We start from the raw sequence: 14,876 nt of genomic DNA on the forward strand, positions 1-14,876 counted from the left end.
GTGGGTCATAGATGGGCAGTGGCCCATGCCGACCACCTTCCTGCCTTCCTGATCCCCTGGCCTCACCTCCACATTGGGTGGGTCTTCAGGCTCCAGAAGGCAGGAATGAAGACTATGACAAGCAGGAGGAGAAGCAGCAGGTGAGGGTTCCAGCCTTCCTTTAACTCTGGGAAGGAAGCAAAGAAAGGGTTAAATGGCACCAACTCTACCAGAGGCCACATGGGGTAGGCATGGTGGGAAATGGGTCTGGGGTAGAGTAGAAGGGGGTGGGAGAGGCTGCTACTTCTAGTGTCTTGAAGTGAGATGGATCTGGGTTCAAATCTTGTTCTCATTCCTCACCCCAGGCAAGTAACTTCATTTATCTGAGCCTCAGTTATCTCATCTGAAAAACAGGGCTGATTCCCACTTCAGAGTTAGGGGGATCAAATGCCTAACAGAAGAAGCAGCTGGCAGCCAACACAGGGCCTGGCCAGCAGGGGCTCTAGAAATGTCATTGAAGGGCTACATCTGAGGATGAACAACTGAATACCTCCCAGCTGTGCCAGGAAGCTCAGGGCTTAGGGTGGCTAGACCAGGACAAGATATCGTACCAGGAGTGGGGTGTCCATCCCAGCTTCACACCTACCCTCTGACTGGGTCTGAAAGATGACCGGGTCACTCCACTCACTCCAGGTCCCCTGGTAGGAAGAGCCAGGCATGGGCCCTGCCCGCACCTGCAGCTCATAGCTCGAGTCTTTGCGGAACTCCAGGGGGAGGAGGGAGACACTTCTTGAGTCCACTGAGATCAGCTTTCTCCTCGGACTCTGCCAGTACAAGGAAAGGATGCACCAGGTCAGGGTTAAACCAGGCCAGCCCCCGCCTCCAGCAGAGCCACCTCTTTTCCCAGCTTCCATCAAAGGGCCTGAGTGTCTCTTCTCTTCCCACAAGAATCAAGCCTATGCCTGAGTAGCTGGACTCAGGCATGGGGAGCATAGACTTGCCAGCACTGCCTGGCCCTTGCATGTGATAGGATGCTCTGTTTGATTTCTCTTTGATCCAATTCAGCCACTCACAGTCCTGGCAGTGGACTCTCCCTGCAGGACTGCGCATATCTCAGGAGTGGGAATGGTCTGACGGCACTCCAGGCAATGCATACTTTTGGAATTCTTCAACAGTTGAGGACATTCTCAACTGATGTATCGATATAAGTCTCAGTACATCAGTTGAGAATGTCCTCAACTGTTGAAGAATTCCAAGAGTTGACATACTGACATTCCCAATAGTGGGCGTTTCTGGAACTCTTTTAACTACAGACATCTTAGCAATGGATACCTCTGGAAGTCTTCCACTGGGGACTTCTAAAGTATGGCACTCATGGCCATCTCCAGCTGGGGCCATTCCAAAGGATGGACAATTCTAGGACTCTTCAGCTGTGACTGTTCTATCATTATTACTATTTTTATTTTTGAGAGACAGAGTCTCACTTGTGACTATTCTAAATAGTGGGCTGGAAGGACATCTCTCAAAGCCTTCATGTTTGAAACAATGGGCCTCTAACACTGGACATTTTTTTATTTATTTTTATTTTTTGAGATCGAGTCTTGCTCTGTTGCCCAGGCTAGAGTACAGTGGCGTGATCCCAGCTCACTGCAACCTCCGCTTCCTGGATTCAAGCGATTCTCCTGCTTAAGCCTCCAGAATAGCTGGGGTTACAGGTACATGTCACCATGCCTGGCTAATTTTTGTATTTTTAGTAGAAATGGAGTTTTACCATGTTGCCCAGGCTGGTCTCGAACTCCTGACCTCAAGAGATCCACCCGCCTCAGCCTTCCAAATTGCTGGGATTACAGGCATGAGCCACTGCACCTGGCTGGACCTTCTTAATCATTGATACTTCTGAAACTCTCCAACTATGGCCATTCTAAGCAATTGGGAAGCTTCCAGATTGCCCCGTTTCTGAAACTTCTTCTATTGTGAGTACACTAGACCTGGGGTGGAGTCTGGGGAAGGGACAATCTCTTTGGCATGCTGACAGCCAAGGAGACAGGTTTGGGCAGGACAGATTATTCAGGGGTCTCCTACCTTGGGGAGAAGTGAGGGGAGGAGGAGGGACCGCTGTAAGGGAATGCTCGCACCCTTGGTCTCTGTTCTTGGCCATGAATGATGATACTCGCCCGTCTCTCCCACCCGGATGCCCTTGCACTCCCTCCTCTCCCCTCCCCTCCCACAAAGCTGCACTGATCCCCCCACATTCCTCACCACAGCCCAGGGGTCTCCCCGGTTTCTGTACTGCAGCTCATACTGAAGCTTGCCCTTCAGCATGTAGAAGGCAGGGTCTTCGTAATCTGAGCGCCAGGAGATATTATACTGTCCTGAGAAGGTCACAGTCACGTTGAAAGGGGGAGCCGGCTTGACTTGGTGGGAAAACCCAGGAAAAGAAAATGGGGTGAGATTTTGCTGTGGGTGAAAAGGATTTGATGATGGGAAGGAGTCCTGCCTGCCCCCACCCCGGCCACCGTGCCTCACCCATCATGGAGGAGATGAAGACAAACAACCCTGAGTGACTTTGGGCAAAGTACTACCGACTCTGGGCTTCAGTTTATCCATCTGGGACCTGAGAGATTAGGGTTGCAAACTCAGGGGCGGGCAGGTCACAGAGAGGGATGAAGCAGCTTTAGGGACTGTGAAGAAATAAAAGAGTCCGGCCGGGCGCGGTGGCTCATGCCTGTAATCCCAGCACTTTGGGAGGCTGAGGTGGGTAGATCACAAGGTCAGGAGATCGAGACCATCCTGGCTAACGCGGTGAAACCCTGTCTCTACTGAAAATACAAAAATTAGCGGGGTGTGGTGGCGGCGCCTGTAGTCCCAGCTACTCAGGAGGCTGAGGCAGGAGAATGGCGTGAACCTGGGAGGCGGAGTTTGCAGTGAGCCAAGATCACGCCACTGCACTCCAGCCTGGGCAACACAGAGAGACTCTGTCTCAAAAAGAAAAGAAAGAAAGAACGAAAAAAGAAATAAAAGAGTTAAAAGTGAATGGCTCCAGCAGCACAGGGTGGTCAGCTTTTCTAAGTTTTCTAGGGAAACACACATGCACACGCATACACACGTGCACATGCACACCCACACACATGCCCACACTTGCAACACACACGCACACACATGTGCATGCACACACACATGCACACGTGCACACACATGCATGCACACACACATGAAATCCGAAACCCTGCTTTCTACGTACTGAAGGGCAAGTTTCAATATAAGATGCAGAATGGGAAATGGGAGACCCCTGGAATTATCGTGTGAAATCTCCAAGGGTTTTTTCCCCCTAGAGACAGGATTTCACTGTGTTGCCCAAGCTGGAGTGCAGTGGTGCGATCATAGCTCCCCTGTAGCCTCAACCTCCTGGGCTCAAGCCATCCTCCCACCTCAGCCTCCCAAGTAGCTGGGACTACAGGTGGGTGCTACCACACCTGGCTAATTTTTGTTTATTTTGTAGAAACGGGGTCTCACTATGTTTGCCCAGGCTGGTCTCAAACTCCTGGCCTCAAGTGATCCTCCCACCTCAGCCTCCCCAAATCCTGGGATTGCAGGTACAAGCCACTGCACCTGGCCTATCTTAAGTTTTAAAGTTAGCAACCCATCCAAAAATAGTCTCAGCAGCGTCCTGGCAAATCCATTCCTTTTCCACTTCTCTCCTAAATGATGGCATCATTTTCTTTCAACCCCAGCTACTTCAGGCAGTTGAAGACTCTTCTTAGCATGGATGCTAATGGTGAGGGCTGCCATTTACTCAGAGCCTGCCTGGCTGTCCTGCTCTGGGCAGTTTGACACCCCACAGTGGCCCTGGGAGGCCAATCTGATGGTCCCTATCTTTCAGCATCTCCCAGCAAGAGCAGAGCTCTAAGCCATAACAGCAAGCTTTCATGGGCGGCCTCCAGGTGAAGGTCAAAGCCGGCATTTTGTTTTTGTTTCATTCGAAGGACATTTCATGAACACAGTATGTTAAGGGCCTCAAATTCCTCTCTTGTAAAACGGGCCCAGTTCCCGTATCATGGGGCTTGTTCAAACGGATGAAGCTATTTAGCAGGAGGCGGTAACTTCAGAGGAACTGAGTGACAAGTGTCTATTAGTGTCAGAGAGGAGTTGCAGGCCTCTGCCCTCACCTTCTCCACTTTCTCTTCTTTTTTTATTTCCTTCCTTCCTTCCTTCCTTCCTTCCTTCCTTCCTTCCTTCCTTCCTTCCTTCTTCTCCTCCTCCTCCTCCTCTCCTCCCTCCCTCCTTCTTTTTCTCTTGCTCTTTCTTCTTTTTGAGAGACTGAGTCTCTCTCATCACCCAGGCTGAGTGCAGGCAGGCGGGATCTTGGCTCCGCCAAACCTCTGCCTCCTGAGCTCAGTAATTCCTGACTCAAACTCCCAGGCTGCCTGTCACTGGCTGTTTTAGGTAGGGGAACACATGTTGGTGTGGGGCTGGTCTTGATCTTCTGACCTCAAGTGATCCACCCACCTCAACCTCCCAAAGTGAGCCACCACACCCAGCCACCTTCTCCACTTTCAATCTGCCACCATCCAGCACTCTGCACCTCTCACCCTGTGATTTTGTTTACCACGTGCCTCTCTCGCTGGGCTCTTAGCTCCTTGGGGCGGAGGTTTTGTCCTCCAGGTTCAATCTGTGCACACAGCTCCTGGAACACAGCCTGGGGCACAATAGGCCCTCAGTAAATATTTAGCAAATTAGGCTGGGCAAGGTGGCTCATGCCAAAAATTTCAGCACTTTGGGAGGCTGAGGCGGGGGGATTGCTTGAGGCCAGGGGTTCAAGACCAGCCTAGACAGCACAGCAAGATCCCAGCTCTACAAAAAATTTAAAAATTAGCCAGGATGGTGATATGCACCTGTAGTCCCAGCTACTCAGGAGGCTGAAGTGGGAGGATCACTAGAGCCCAGGAGTTCCAGGCTGCAATGAGCTGTGATTGTGCCACTGCACCCCAGCCTGGGGGACAGAGCTACACCCTGGCTCTCTCTCTCTCTCTCTCTCTCTCTCTCTCTCTCTCTATATATATATATATATATATACACACACACATACACACACATATATATACACACACACACACACACACACATATATATATACACACATATATATATTTGTCAAATTAACAAATGAACCTTTCAAGGCCTCCAGAAAGGAGCTCTAAGGCTGCCTGTGATCCTGAAACCCGCACTGAGGGCTCCCACTGCGCCCCGAGGTGACGGAGGGAGGTGCACGTTTCACAGAATGCCACGGTGAACACTGGGTTGTTGCTGTTGCTGTTCCAGCGATGGGATGTTTTTGACTGAAATCGTTTCTAACCCCTCTTTTGTCCTCCCCGGGGCAGGTGGAGGCCGGCTCTGGGCTTCCCTGTGTGGCCTGGGTGAGGATCAGTCCCGGAAGACACCAGCGTACTGAGAACTGCCCCATGGGTACTCGGGAGATGTTTGCAGAGCCCGGGGATCGTGAAGGGGGGCTGCTCAGCCCAGCGAGGCCCAGGACCCAGGAGGAGGAAGGGACCCTGAGCAGGAGGTGGTTAGAAAATCACTTCCTGCCCCAGCTGGGCCCAGACTAGCTGCAGATCCTGGCAGGGAGAGAGAGAACGCCAGAGAGAAATGCCTGGATTCACGCTGCAAGAGAAGTGGCAAGGAGGGGCCCCTTCTCTGCCCCGAGCTCTCCTCTGCTTCTGAGAAGCTGTGGGGGTGAGGGGTGTGGGGTGGCCTGGGCGGTGGGGCTGCTGCCTGCCTCAGTTCACTCAGCCCGGAGGGGCCCCTGCTCCAGATGGTGCATGCGTGTGCAGAGAACCTCATGCCCTGGGTCCCAGATCCGTGTGGCTGTGAGTGTGTGAGAGTGTGTGTGTGCCTGTGTGAGATAATGCGTGTGTGTGAGAGCGCATGTGTGTGAGTGTGTGCATGTGCGTGTGTGTGAGTCTGTGCATGTGTGTGTGCATGTGTGTGTGAGAAAGGGCATGTGTGTGAGAATGCATGTGCATGGAAGTGTGCATGTGTGTGAGAGAGTGCATGTATGTGCATATGTGTGTGCCCGTGTGTGTGATGTGAGTGTATGAGTATGTGTGTGTGCATGTGTGTGCACACGTGTGTGAATGCATATGTGTGTGCATGTGAGTGTGCACGTGTGAGAGTGCGTGTGTGTGTATGCCCATGTGTGAGTGATGTGAGAGTGTATGTGTGAGTGTGTATGTGTATGCGTATGCATGGGTGTGTGTGCGTGCATGTGTGTGTGCGTGTGGGTATGTATGTGTGAGTGTGTATGAGAGAGAGAGAGAGAGCAAGAGAGAGACACAATGTGGGCCTCTGTGTCCACGCCATGCAGGCCAGGGCTGGGGAGACATCTGTGGGTTTGAGGGCGCATTTATGAGTCTGTGAGTGCGTGAGTCTGTGACCCTGGGAATGTGTGTGAGTGTGCATGTGTCTGGGAGTGTGTGAAGCTTCACCCTCGCCCTCTGTGGTGTGACACTCCCTCAGCAAAGTGGTGCAAACCTGGCCCCCCAGAGTGTGAAGCACAGACACCTCTTATACCCCAGCCCCTCTGCTGCAAATCTAGGGGCAGAAACTCCCGAGCTCGCACGCAGGGCCTTCCTGAGAGCAGGCTCCCTTTGCAGCCTGTGTTTGCCTCTGGGGCCGCTTTGGGTACACACATACACACACACACATACACACACACACACACACACACACATACCATGCCAAAGCCACCTCCCAGGTCCTTCCATGCCCTGCACTAGTTCTGTTTTGTTTTGTTTGAGACAGAGTCTTGCTCTGTCACCCAGGCTGGAGTGCAGTGGGATGATCCTGGCTCATTTTAACCTCCGTCTCCCAGGTTCAAACAATTATCCTGCCTCAGCCTCCCAAGTAGCTGGGATTACAGGCATGCGCCACCATGCCTGGCTAATTTTTTTGTATTTTTAGTAGAGATGGGGTTTCACCATGTTGCCCAGGCTGGTCTTGAACTCCTGACCTCAAATGATCCACCTGCCTCGGCCTCCCAAAGTGCTGAGATTACAGGCGTGAGCCACCGCGCCTGGCCCCTGCCCTGGTTCTTGTTTTGTGTTCTGAGATGAGGTCTCACTATATTGCCCAGGCTGGTCTCGAAGCCCCAGGTTCAAGCAATCCTCCTGCCTCGGCCTCCCAAAGGGTTGGAATTACAGGTGTGAACCACCTCGCCCTGCCACCTGACCTAATTCTGAACTCACAGATAAAACTGCTCCCACCCACCAGGCCCCCCCTGCCCCGGGACGCCCCTCTACCTCCAGGCTGGAGGGAAATTCCAGGCCTCCCTGGAGCTTATGAAGGGGGAAAAACCCAGGAGGGTTTTTTCCTGTGACTCAGTGTCCTCCATTCACCTCATTATGGAGTCGGGATCCCAGAGAGTCAGGGTAAAAAAGACATTTGCTCTACAAACAGGGAGGCTGTCCCAGAGGTAGGTGTGCCTCATCCATGGTCACACAGATGGGCAGAGCTGAGCCGGAACACGAACCCAGAAGTCCCGGGTCCCAGCCTAGCTCCTTCCATACCTCTCAAACCTAGTATCAACCTTTCACACATTAGTAGAAAATAGCGCAACTCAAAATAGAACTCTAAGGTGTGGTGAGGACATAGGCCAGGTCAGATCTGGTGGAAGGAGGAGAGCTGGCCCAGAGGGCAGGGAGTAGGGGGCCCAGCCCCTACCTATAATCCTGGCACTTTGGGAGGCCAAGGCGGGTGGATCACTTGAGCCCAGGAATTCAAGACTGGCCTGGGCAACATGGCAAGACCCTCGTCCATACTAAAAAAATTATCTGGGCGTAGTGGCGTACACCTGTTGTCCCAGCTACACGGGAGGCTGAGGTGAGAGGATCACCTGAGCCTGAAGAGATCGGGGCTGCGGTGAGCTAATACTGAGCGCCACCCTAAGCCCGGGGTCCCGGGATACTCACTGCTGTCAGCCAGGAGAAAGCTGCCACACTCCTGGGTGTAGTTGCCAGAGTGGTCTGTGACGTTGACACTGAAAATGTCGTCGGCCATGAAGTGGAATACGTCCATGTGACAGGTGTAGGTGGCGTGCGTGGCATTGTGGGCCGACCTGTGGAGGCTGCAGGAGGTGGGCTCGTCCTTCAGCTCTTCATACTGGTCTTGCCTTCAAGGACAAAGCAGCCGGTCATGGCTGGAAGCCAGGGGCAGGGTGGATGGTGGCGGGCTCCGTGCTCAGGGCCAGGGCAGAAACCCAGACTCTCAGGGCTGGGAGGGATTTGAGGCAGGGCTCGGGGGGTGGTCACCTGGTCCAACCAACCTTTTTCCAGGGAAGGTATCACCTCCCCTGCAGCATTCCCCAGTGAACTGTATCCGGGCTCAGCTTGCACACCTCCCGGAGACCAGGAACTCACTACCTCATTTAGGGTAGCAGCTCTCAATTTTGGAAATTTGGGCCATTCTTGCTTGGACCAAGCCTAAATCTGTCCCTGTCGGTCCAGACAACCAGATGACTGTCCTACAGGAAGGGCACTAGGTATTTTGGGTTTCCTTCTCTCCTTTCTGTCCAACATCCACTTTTTTGAGACAGGGTCTCACTCTGTCCCCTAGGCTGGAGTGTAGTAGTGTGATCACGGCTCACTGCAGCCTCGACCTTCCCAGGCTCAGCTGATCCTCCCACCTCAGCCTCCTGAGTAGCTGGGACTACATGCATGCACCACCATGCCCAGCTAACTTTTGGTACTTTTTGTAGAGATGGGGTCCCACCGTGTTGGTTAGGCTGGTCTCGAACTCCTGGGCTTAAGTGATCCGCCCACCTCGGCCTCCCAAAGTGCTGGGATTACAGGACTGAGCCACCTCACCCGGTCCCAAAATCCACTGAATACCTAATAAGAGCCTGTGCTGAGGGCCAGGAGAAGAGCTAAATGAACCTCATCTCCTCCTCTGGGTGGACTTCTGGGAAAGCTGGTGGGATGGGGTTAGGGAAAATGTTGTGGCTTTTTAACTCCCACCGGACAAAAATGATGGGTTTTGAAGTACGTATAGGAGTTTACCAGATATTAATTTCCCTACCTAGACGTTCAGGTTCTGAACATGACCACTCTCTAGGCCCAATAGGGATGTGTGGACTGAGTTCTCTGCTAAATTTGCTGGAATAGAAGTTCTTGCTGAATAAATGCTCTCCAGGCCTCCCAGCCTGAACTTGCTCATTATTCCCCTCACCCTGCCTCACTCCACTCCAGCCACACTGACCTCCTCGCTATTCCTCAAACTCACCAGCTCTTCTCCCACAGGGCCTTTGCACGGGCAGTGCCCTCTGCCCAGCCCCCTGGCTGCCTCCTTTCTCACTAAAAGTTGTGGTCCCTCTACCTGAGGTCCAGTGTCCTATAGCACCCAGTGTTATTAGAAAGTATCCTGTTTAGGGCAGAACACGGTGGCTCATGCCTGTAATCCCAACACTTTGGGAGGCTGAGGTGGGCAGATCACTTGAGACCAGGAGTTCGAGACCAGCCAGGCTAACATGACAAAACCCTGTCTCTACTTAAAATACAAAAATTAGCCGGGCATGGTGGTGCACACCTGGGTGCAATCCCAGCTACTTGGGAGGCTGAGGCAGGAGAATCGCTTGAACCCAAGAGGCAGAGGTTACAATGAGCTGAGATCACGCCACTGCACTCCAGCCTGGGCAACAGAGTGAGACTCTGTCTCCAAAAAAAAAAAAGAAAGAAAGAAAGAAAGAAAGAAAGAATCTTGTTTGGGCCTGGCATGGTGGCTCACACCTGTAATCCCAGCACTTAGGGAGGCTGAGGTGGGCAGATTGCTTGAGCCCAGGAGTTTGAATCCAGCCTGGGTAACATGGCAAAACCCTGTCTTTACAAAAACTACAAAAATTATCCGGGTGTGATGATGTATGCCTCTAGTCCCAGCTACTCGGGAGGCTTAGGTGGAAGGATCACTTAAGCCCGGGAGGTCGAGGCTATAGTGAGTTCTGATCACACCACTATACTCCAGCCTGGGCAACAGAGCAAAACCCTGTCTCAAAAAAAAAAAAAAAAAAAAAAAAAAAGAAAAGAAGAAAAAAAGAGAAAGCATCTTGTTGGTTGTTTTGTGCCTCTGTCTCCCCCAGCCACCGCCCCACTGTGGTATGTCAATTCCAAGGCATCTGGGTCCCGGTCAGTCTCGCTCTGCTGAATCCCTAGTGCCTGCTACAGTGTCTGGCAGGAACTTCACACGTGTTTTGTTTTGTTTTGTTTTGTGAGATGGGATCTTGCTCTGTTGTCCAGGCTGGAGTGCAGTGGCGTGATCATAGCTCACTGCAGCCTCGACCTCCTGAGCTTGGTCCTCCTGCCTTAGACTCAAGTAGCTGAGACTACACAATTGTGCCACCACACCTGACTGATTTATTTTTTTGTAGAGACAGGGTTTTGTGATGTTGCCCAGGCTGGTCTCAAACTCCTGGGCTCAAGTTATCCTCCTTCCTTGGCCTCCCAAAGTGCTGGGGTTAGAAGCATGAGCCACTGCACCTGGCCTATAAATGGTTTTGAATGAATGAATGAGCTGATGGATAACGGAAGCTCTTCTTTATCCTGAGCTGCATAGGGTCTAAAAGGGACCCATGAACTTTGGAGTTGGAAAGTCTGAATTTGAATCCCAGCTCCAGCATTCACAGGCTCTGTGACCTTGGGCAAGTTGCTTAACCTCTCTGAACCTCAATGTCCTCATCTGTAAAATGGGAGTAATCATTGTGAGGGTTGGGAGTGACCATTCATGCGAAGCATGTAGCTGGGGGCCTGGCACCTACTAAGTGCTTGAAAAATCATGCGGGAGACCGGCCATCCCGGGGTCTCAAAACCATGGCCAACCTGTGTGGGCGAGATAGTGGCCTTTGAAGCTGGTGGATAGACCAACCCTGTGGGCTCCTGACTTTTCAAGTCCTGTGAGCCCTGAGTAGTTGTCTGAAAGGCGGGCACAGTGGTCCTCAGTGCATAGCGTCCTCCTGGGGGAATCACTGAGCAGGCACCGTGAGTTGCATCCCCAGGGACTGGCGAGGCCCGGCCACTTACCAGGTAAGGGTGAGCGTGCTGGGGTGGAGGTTCCACATCTCCAGGATGCAGATGACCGTCTGGAGGTAATCCGTGTAGCAGACGAGGTCAGGGCAGCCCCAGCCTGGAGGGTCAGGTGGGAGAGAGGCCTTGGTGGGTGGTGGCTTGGGACTGCAGAGCTTCCTCTCCACCCCCTCAAGGGCTGGAGGAAGAGTGGGTGCCGGGGTCCCCAGGCCGGGACAAATATGAGGACTCAGGAGCTGCTAAGATGTAAGCCTGGCACCCAGGGGGCCTCGCTACCTGGGAATTCCTTGTTTGAGCACCAGTGTTTCAAGGCTGGCTATGAAGACAGGAGACTCATGATGGCAAATAATATAAAACTAGCTGGTCCCCAGCTCAGCACCCTCCCCCAGAGCCCTGCGCCTGGCCACCAGGTCTGTGTCCCTCCTGGCCAAGCTCCCACTCAGAATGGCAATATCCTAAATGCCCCGGATGTGGTAGGAACCCAGCCAGCGCACACCCGCACACCCCAAGAGGGTCAGGACCTCATGGAGTCAAGGACAGCTATACTGAAAATGCCCCAAAACCCTGACAGGAAGAGGCCTCGGCTCTACAGAATTTGGCTCCACAGGACACGCTCTCTCAGAGACTCAGGAAGGTGCTTCAAGGAGCAGGAAATCGTGAGAGAATTAAGAAGCCCTCAGACACTTTTGCAGAAAGGTCTGCGTGATCCTGCAGCCAAAAATGCCACCGCCACCGCCACCGCCACCAAGAAGTCATCAAGATATTGCCCTATGAGGCAATTTTGTTGGAAGATTGAACACCTTTCCATCCTGCTCCCCAAACATTAATTGTTTCACTGTGTCCTAAAACAGAGGTGCGATCATCATCTAAATTTTGTTCAATGTTGGACAAAATCAATGGAATAATTTGTAGTTTTGTTTTGTATATTTGAGTGCCATTTCCACTATTTTTTGCTGCTATTTACTAGAAACTTGTACTGCCCATCTCTTTTTTTGAGATAGGATCTCTTGCTCTGTTGTCCAGACTGGAGTGCAGTGGTGTGATCTCAGCTCACAGCAGCCTCCACCTCCTGGGCTCGAGCAATCCTCCCACTTCAGCTTCCTGAGTAGCTGAGACTACCGTTGTGCGACACCATGCCTGGATAATTTTTGTGTTTTCGTAGAGACGGGGTTTCACCATGTTGCCCAGGCTGGTCTCAATCTCTGGAGCTCAAGCGATCCACCTGCCTCGGTCTCCCAAAGTGCTGGGATTATAAGATTGAGCCGTTATGCCTGGCCTTGTTCCCCTTTATAAGTGGGTTCGTTTTCGGTGGCTTTTTCCTATTTTCCCTTGACTAATGAAGACCCGTGAGGTGATGGTGGTGGTAGGTTCCCTTCTTGGGTCTCAGTCGAGGACAGAACCTATATTCGGAGCAAAGAATACTGTGTCTGGAAACATCCTTTAGTCCACTGCGGAGGTGAGAACACTGAGGCTCCAAGACTAGACCACATCTCTCGTCTCTGTTGATCTGGGCTGCTGAGACACTCACCCAGGGAAGGAAAAACCTAGTCTGTGCTAGTTTTTCATAGCCGCACACATGGCAGACATTGCTAATGGATCACAGCACTCTCTCCCCTAGGCGTGACCTCAGAATGCTTCTCAACACAGCTCTCCAGGCAGTGGCTACCAAGGGGTCTGAGTCATGGAAAGAAATCTTGCTCTAGAGGGGGCTTTCCTCAGGGAGACACACAGGACTTGTCAGTGGGGTGCAAAGGAGCTAGTTCCAGCATTTGATGGAGAAAACAGGACTGATTTTGGCAAAACCTCAACACAGAGCCTCTAAGTAGCTGTGTCATCTCTGAGTCTGTATACCCTCATGGTTCTTTCTCAGGGCGCTAGGAATTTGAAGAAGAGCTGCCATTCCTAGCCAGGTTCAAAGCTACCAAGGGACAGAGCTTGTTTCCAAACTTGGGGAGGCAACAGCAGCCCCCAAATGGCATGGAGGTGGCACCAGGGATGGGAGGGTGGGAAAGTGCCCGGTCAGTACCCCAGCTACAGGGCAGAGAGCCCCAGGGCCATCCCACGTCTGGGGTTATGAAAGCGTGCAGGAGGCAGTGAGAGACGCACAAAGTGACTGTGCTGTCCCCAGCTCTGTGACTGTAAACACGTGAGTCAAAACTGCTTCTCCTCCCCATGTGTAAGCCGGAGATATTGCTTGCCCTAGAGGCTGTTGAGGTGTTGAGATGAGATGGTGCCTGTGCCTGCACGCTGCCCGCACATGGCTATCACTCAACAGATAGCAGCAGAGTGGTGAAGACCATGCTACGGTTTGAATGTCTGTGTCCACCCCCAAAATTTATATGCTGAAACTCAGTTGCCAATGTGATCGTATTAAAAGGTGGGGACTCTAGGAGATGATTAAGTCATGGGGGCAGACCCCCCCGAATGAATTATTGATCCTGTAAGAGGGCTGGAGGAACCCAACATTCAGCCCCTTTTTGCACTTCTGCCACATGAGGATGCAGCGTGCGTCCCCTCTGGGGGTTGCAGCGTTCAAGGTGGAAACTTAAAGGCAAATATGGGGGCCGGGTGCAGTGGCTCATGCCTATAATCCCAGCACTTTGGGAGGCAGAGGTGGGTGGATCATTTGAGGTCAGGAGTTCAAGACCAGCCTGGCCAACATGGTGAAACCCCATCTTTACTAAAAATACGAAAATTAGCCATGGCATGTGCCTGTAATCCCAGCCACTTGGAGGCTGAGGCATAAGCATTGCTTGAACCCAGGAGGCAGAGGTTGCAGTGAACCAAGATTACACCATTGCACTCCAGCCTGGGTGAGAAAGCAAGACTCAGTCTCCACAAAAAAAAAAAAAAAAAAAGCAAAGATGGGACCCTCACCGGAACCCAAGCTGCTGCTGGTGCCTTGATCTTGGACTTCCCAGCCTCCAGAACTATGAGCAATAAATGTCTATAATTTATAAATTACCCAGTCTCACGTATTCAGTCACAGCAGCACAGACGGACTAAGACAGACTCCAAGAACAAATTGATCCCAGCTCCACCTCTGCCCCGTGGTGTGGCCGTGCACCTGTCTCTTAGCCTCTCTGAGCCTCCTCAACCAAAAAACTGGGTGTCATTACAACATGGGCCTTGCAGGACTGTTGGGACAGTGGAATGGGATGATGCTCCGAGCTTTGCATGCAGCCAGGGCTTGTTATCTGCACCCACCAGATGTGAAGCCATGATGGGTGACCCAAAGGCTTTTTAGAACCAAGACGGTAATGCTTGCCACTCAGAAAGGGAAAATCAAAGCTTCACATCTGTTTCCTGAAGGAGCTATTTGAGGTCCTGGGTCTTCTGGTAAAAACCAGAGAAAAATGCCCATGAGTCAGCAGAGCAGCCGTTGAGTTCCTCCCCTGCCCCTAGGCTGGCCTCCACACAAGTCTGTGCTGGATCCTGCCTCCTCATGGCCCCCTCCTCCCAGAAGCCCTCCAGGATCTCTTAGTTCTCAGCAGTGTCCTCTCAGTCAGACTCCTGACCTTCCCAGCTCTGCTTTCTAACATCGCCCCCTCTAACCACAATATCTGGTCCTCCGCAGGCTGCCTACCAAGATTCGGTCTCCTTTTGGCTCTTCCTCCTGTCCCCAGCCCAGGGACCACCAGTGCCTTCTAAGAATCCAGCGATTTTTTTGTTTGTTTATTGTTGTTGTTGTGGTTGTTGTTTTGAGACAGGGTCTCGCTCTGTTGCCCAGGCTGGAGTACAGTTGTCACCTTGACTCACTGCAACCTCCACCTCCCAGGTTCAAGCAATCCTCCCGCCTCAGCCCCACAAGAAGCTGAGACTACAAGCATG

General features: G+C 52.2%; 1 protein-coding gene across 3 annotated transcripts in view; it reads right to left on the reverse strand.

Annotated features, from left to right (window-relative positions):
* Positions 1–14,876, reverse strand: part of IL21R (interleukin 21 receptor) — a 48,736-nt gene that overhangs the window by 4,794 nt on the left and 29,066 nt on the right. For all 3 annotated transcript variants that reach the window (XM_003916706.5, XM_009196198.4, XM_021931848.2), the window contains 5 exons: positions 11,043–11,145; positions 7,947–8,146; positions 2,239–2,393; positions 626–803; positions 67–166 (listed from right to left, as the gene is read on the reverse strand). In XM_003916706.5, the coding sequence (XP_003916755.2) occupies positions 67–166; positions 626–803; positions 2,239–2,393; positions 7,947–8,146; positions 11,043–11,145 (736 nt within the window). The remainder of the gene's footprint in view (positions 1–66; positions 167–625; positions 804–2,238; positions 2,394–7,946; positions 8,147–11,042; positions 11,146–14,876) is intronic.

Source organism: Papio anubis, chromosome 18 (assembly GCF_008728515.1).
Source record: "Papio anubis isolate 15944 chromosome 18, Panubis1.0, whole genome shotgun sequence".
NCBI classification, from domain to species: domain Eukaryota; kingdom Metazoa; phylum Chordata; class Mammalia; order Primates; family Cercopithecidae; genus Papio; species Papio anubis.